The sequence below is a fragment of the Schistocerca serialis genome, chromosome 6 (genome assembly GCF_023864345.2).
Source record: "Schistocerca serialis cubense isolate TAMUIC-IGC-003099 chromosome 6, iqSchSeri2.2, whole genome shotgun sequence".
NCBI lineage: Eukaryota > Metazoa > Arthropoda > Insecta > Orthoptera > Acrididae > Schistocerca > Schistocerca serialis.
The window spans coordinates 10,496,299-10,502,338 of NC_064643.1; the positions used below are offsets into that span (position 1 = coordinate 10,496,299).

Genomic DNA, 6,040 nt, shown 5'->3' on the forward strand with positions numbered 1-6,040 from the left:
AGATGGCATATGGATGAAGAGATCAACCAGAGAATTATAAGAACACAGAGGCAGACTCAGTCACAATCAGAAAACACCGACTAACATTCTGTGGACACATACACACAATGAACAGCAACAGATTCACAAAGGGATTTAGGATGTAGTAAATGCCTAAATCAAAAAAAACCAGTTGGTTTCAAGAAATAGAAGAAGGCTAAAACGAGCAGGAATCAGAATGGAAATGATGAATGAAAGAGACAAATTCAGAATCAAAATTATGAACATAAAACTTGAAGTAAAGGGAAGGAAGAAAACAGAGAAAATATGTACATATCAAAGGAAACAAGAACACAGTCAATGAATGAAACGATTTTGGGAAGAGAAAAGGGAGGAGGAAATAAGGAAAAATCTGAACAATCACGTAACAACCAAGTTGAACTCTGTCAAAGTGTGTGCTCACCATCATCATTTCAATAAACATTATGACTGAACAGAGGTCTGCAAACACATGTGAATGAGGGGAATACTGTTTCTATCAATGATTTCCAACTGTGTTCGGGAAGTCATTCTTTCTGTTGTTGTTGTATCGGATCTGTTGTTGACACCTGGTATGTTCAACCCAGTGGTGTGCAGCTTTACCCGGCTGGAATGTTGTCAATCAGACCAAAAGCATGTCCTTGTGGGCAGACCCTAGCACGAGCAACTGAAAAGTGTCCTTTATTACATGTAGCTTGTCATTGCTGGAAGAACTTGGCATTTTTGACACACTTCTGTTTCCATGCTACCTCCTTCTCCAAAAGTTATGTGTGCATTTGGAAATTGGTGAAGTAAAAAATATAAAGACATCGTGTTGTTCTGCCACATCTGTCTGTAGTGTGCATTTTGGGGTGCGTGTACGATACAAGGCATTTAGGTATGGTGAGGTTACTTAGCCATTAGTGTTCACAATGGCTGGCATAAAGGAAACATGACAAGTATTACATTAGAAAGCAACAGCGATAGCTTTCCGACCGCATAAATTCTACTAGGCAGAGTCAGAAGCAGACACAGTGGCCTGTGCCAGATACGAGGGTTGGAAGTGGCTGAAATGTGAGTCGTGGGACAGAGAGAAAGAGAGAGAGAGAGAGAACACACAGACAGCACCATAAAGCATTCCCCATCTCTTTCTGCACGGAATGAACCACACTGCTGCCTTCTTAAGGGCACCCCAGTATAATATGTTGTTTGGGAAGTGGGTGGTAGTTATCATCATTGCAATGACCTCCCCTTATATCCACTCCTGCAAGATTGTGAAATCTACAGCCACTGAGGAGATTTATGTGAGATGTTCCTATCAACTTTGTGTAACATTCATATTGCACACTTCTGCAGACAAAACAGATTTTCGACCTTAGCTTAGGAAAGAAAAGAATCATCACAGATCATTAAGGTTCAAAGAACTTGTCTTGAACACTGTAAGGGATCCGTGATCCCACAAACATAGATTCTAGTATCTGACGCCCAGGTCGATAGCGGACAGGAGTCGATTGTCGAGCACTGCAGTAGGCAGTGAGACTAGTGCTGAGTGCGCAGTAGTATGGTAGAGTGTCGAGTGAGAAGTAGAGTGGGAAAGACGGCCAAGAATGGTGGTCTAGTGAGTTGTAAACGGTAAAATTCACTGGAGTATGACGAGTGAGCACGTCCCCCTGATCGTCGTGGGGTTGACTCTCACTAATGCCGATTCGCGAGTGATATGAAACAGAAAGTGACAAGTGCCAAATTACGTGTTTCGTGTCAACCGCGTCAGCCAGCAACAACCATGGATTGCAGTGAGGATTGTTGTGAATGTTAACCATCAGCATTGCCTGTGACAAAGTGCTGAAAATCAGCAATCAATAAAAAGAGATAACCACAATTAGACGTGTAAGGCAAAGGTAGCAACAGCCTCAGAATTTGTGTGTTAGTAGGAAATATATATCAGTTGTACATCGCAACCTTTGTGATACTTAATAATAGACAAACTTTCAATCATTAGCTATTCCGTCTCAGAACAGCCGCATTCGGTTGAAATACTCCCTAAACCACAGCAGAACAACGCAGAACAACCAATAGCCTTTCATGCAGTAAGCACACGGTCATATATCATAATAATTAACTGTTTTGTGGCTTTGGTAAATTACCCAAAATCCAGTAAAGGAATTAATCGGGGGTGTTTCAACACGAATCCTTAAAAATTCTTTTGTAGTTAACCTATTTTCAGATTATGAAGAGTTCTTTGTTACAGCTTGTATTTTTATTCCAGGTGGCACTGAACTTGATGGCTGTAGTGATGTTGTGAAGGCACAAAGTCGGAAGTTGTTAAACCTTCAGAAACAAGATTTTCAAAAGTACTTCTTCTCAGATACCAATATTTCGCCCCTGTTTGTGTCGGATACACAGATGTCTCAGTTGTTGTCACATAATTTGAGTGTAGTGACTGAATCTAGAAAACAGTTTCTTTTGCTTCCCTGTACCCCAAGCATTATGTGCAATACAGGACTCCTAACAAGACAAACACACAGAGCACTGCCCTCTGTCTTCTCTTGCCGTTTCTGCAGTTTGGGAGCACAGTCCGGAAGTCTGACTCATGTTGACCGGACCAGCAGGGCGAAAATGGTCGACGTGGGTTCGAAGCTGGTGACAGAACGGACTGCTGCAGCACAAGCAAAGGTTTTTGTGGGACCCGAACTGATGAAACTCGTACGAGAAAATGGCCTGAAGAAAGGTGACGTACTTAGCGTTGCTCGCCTGGCGGGAATTGTGGGGTCCAAGCAGACGTCCAGCCTTATCCCTCTGTGTCATAACATATCTTTATCCTCTGTGGCTGTGGACATTGAACTGGACTCTGCTCTCAACTGTGTGATTGTAACTGGCACAGCAAAGTGTAGAGGGCAGACGGGTGTGGAGATGGAAGCTCTCACTGCTGTATCGGTGTCTGCCTTAACAGTGTACGATATGTGCAAAGCTGTGAGTCATGACATTGTGATATCTGAAATAATGCTTCTGGCCAAAAGTGGGGGAACTAGAGGAGACTTCCACCGGACATGAGCATCTGTGTGGGGCAGTGAAATAAGTTAAGTATACCTGGTGTGATGTAGGCAAATTTCAAAGTCTGTTCATAGTTATCATAAATTATATACACATCGAATTGGCCTGAATATAAGTTGCACCTTTAATTTCGAAAAAGAGAGAAACTTAATTAAAAATAATTTGTCAAGTTGCCCATTTACAAAAGCTTTTCAAAATGTGATTTACCCTTAACCAGTTTTTTTGTAGTACACTGTAGATAAATTACACACAAAAACAAAGCTTTCAGTTGCAGTTTTCATGTAAGACACTCTTAACTTCACTAACATTCATTGTTTTGTCACTGTCAGTATTTTTGTCACTCTCCTCCCAAAGTACAGTGGCGTCGCTACAATCCTGGGCATTGCATGTGCAGCATTTCTTGAACCGTACCTTTAAAAAGCACATCTGTTAGATGAATAACTGTGAGTTTGAAATTTGCAACGTAACTGTACCGAATTCCAAATCTCTCTCTCTCTCTCTGTGCCCTCCCCCAGCTGTGTGGTAGTGTCCTCTGTGTTGCTCTATTGTTTCAATTTTTGATGGTCCCATGCTGTGAAAGTTGAGGTGAAGTGTTCATTCTTAAATAAATAGTGTGTATCAGCTCTTTTCTCCTAGGATCAGGTTGTCATTGCTGTGTTCATTGATGTAAAATGACACTTTTTTAACAGTTCCTAAAAGGTGCACCACTTCATTGACACTTTTGCTCAGGTGTAGAGCATATTGGCCAGACTAATTTACATGTTTCAGCTTTACACTGTATGGTATCCTCTTTTTTAAAGGCCTATTATCTTTCTTGTGTGTGACTTGTCCAGAGATTGAAAATGTTTTATTTTGTAAGTTACCAATCCAGAACAGATTTCTGTCAATTTAATTCTTCAGGTTTTTCCAGAAGTTTGCTGAAATTCCCGAGTTGTCCTTTGCACAGTCGGACATCATTGTCTTCCTCGCATATTTCGGTGACATTAGTTGTTGCTTTCACAAAGTGCTACTTGAGACTGACCGTCAGATGGAGCAGGTCTGTAATTTGTTCCCTCTGCCTTCGTGCTTCATCTGCAATCTGCTCTGACAGACATCATCCTCGGGTATCCGTGTTGCGTGATATTCCGAGTGTCATCTACACTCACGGGCACGATTCTTGTGTGTTATGTTTTCAGTCCAAGCTGGTTGGTAGAATTCTGTTTGCGGGCTGTACCTGTTTGGGGACAAGGATCGGCAGGGCATGAAACCCTAATCTTTCATCTTTCAGTTAACTCAAATGTCGAGTGTCACTTTTTTCATGTACTGCGGTTACAAATATAAGAAAATACAAAATGAAAATTTCTCAACATAGTCATGTTTCTTTTCAGTATGTTTCTCAGATCAGTACACTGCAATGTAAATATTCCATTAAAAGAATATATTTTTGATTGTTTCTTCAGTCAGAGATGCATTGCCTTTTTGACTTAACAATCAATGTCAAATCATTGTCCCTCAAACAATCCTGCAGGGGTTTGACAATGTGAGACCATGGCTTTATGGAGGATCACCTAGAATTAGCTGCCGTCTTTTCTGACATGATTTTAAATCAATGCTATCATCACTGTTTCTTTTGCTTAGGGTTTTGAGTCTAGGAATGATGCAAACAATCAGCAGTTTATTTCTTTGTTATGTGATCTTTTTTCTCCTCCCTAGCCCCCTTTCTTCCTTCATTTGGTAGCCTTGAGCAAATTGAATATTCCTGCTTTTGTTTGTATTTATTAATCTGTTTGTGCCTCTAATTCTTAAAAGACTTCATTATGACACTAATAATCTGAAGCAGCAAATTTGGGGAAAAAGAGCTGCATTCATTTATGCTGTTGTAAAATGGAGGAATTGGTTGTAGTTGGAAAAAAATCTGCCTTTTACAGCTGCTGAATTTTGTCATTTATTTTACGTAGCCCACCCATGATCTACAATCAGGTCTTCTTCTTTATGTTGTATTTTTTGTGAGAATGTTGAAACATAGATGATTGTTATGCATCTTTGCAGCACCTAAACTTGAATATTGTACTTAAAAATGTTATTTGTTATCTTTTTTAAATTAAATTGTTATGTTAAAGAAGTGAATTAAATGATTGTTGCCTGTGACATAATTTTGTAGCAGCTAAAATTAAATGCTGGTCTTCAATATTTTAATTGTTATAGTTTGGGGTATGATTGTTGTAATTAGAAAATGAATATGTGCCTTGTGCACTATGTTGTTACAGTAATTTGGAGTTTATTTTGTACATCATCTGGTGTAAATTATAAGAATTTAAGCAAAAACTTCTGTCTCTCAACAGATTTCTTAATAACACTATTCCAGTAACTGGATATGCATATTGAAATATTTGTGTTGTATATTAGATTCTATGACCTGTACCGAGGCAATATTTTGCGGTTGCAAATTTTCTTGACTATTATTAAGTGTGTGTGTGTGTGTGTGTGTGTGTGTGTGTGTGTGTGTGTGTGTGTTGCTTATGCCCTACATACGAGTCCTCCAAGGTTCTTATGATCTGACCAATGTACGACATGCCAAAATGCTACAGCTGCATGGGGAGATACAATTAAATCCCATCCCCCCTCTCCCTCTCTCTCTCTCTCTCTGTCTCTCTCCCTCTCTCTCTCTCTCTCAAAGATCGGCAGGTTCAGGAATCTAACACAGAAAGAATTTAATCACAGTTTCTTTTTCATCTCTATCATACAATGTAGTCCAATTTTTTGCTAATACAGATATATCATTTTGTGATTTATGTTGTGTACTCTTCAAAAGATCTAATGATGTCCTCATTCCTTTCTTATAAACAAAACAAAAAGAAACTAACAATAATTGTCATTAAAGTAAAACACAGAACAGTGTCTCCATAGCATCAATGAGCACATCCTTTCAGCACCTTTGACCCAGGCAGTGAACACAGCAGCGGTCAGTCTATGACTTGCAGCAGGTGAATCCCAGTCAGCTGCATTGCTCATG

The 6,040-nt window shown here is 39.7% G+C and overlaps 1 protein-coding gene across 1 annotated transcript; it reads left to right on the forward strand.

The window, feature by feature from the left end:
• The first annotated feature begins 2,613 nt into the window (after positions 1-2,613).
• On the forward strand, positions 2,614-3,094 carry LOC126485134 (molybdenum cofactor biosynthesis protein 1-like). The gene has a single exon (XM_050108782.1). It carries the CDS (start codon positions 2,614-2,616, stop codon positions 3,046-3,048), a length of 435 nt encoding a protein of 144 aa, XP_049964739.1. The 3' UTR covers positions 3,049-3,094.
• The last annotated feature ends 2,946 nt before the right edge of the window (positions 3,095-6,040 follow it).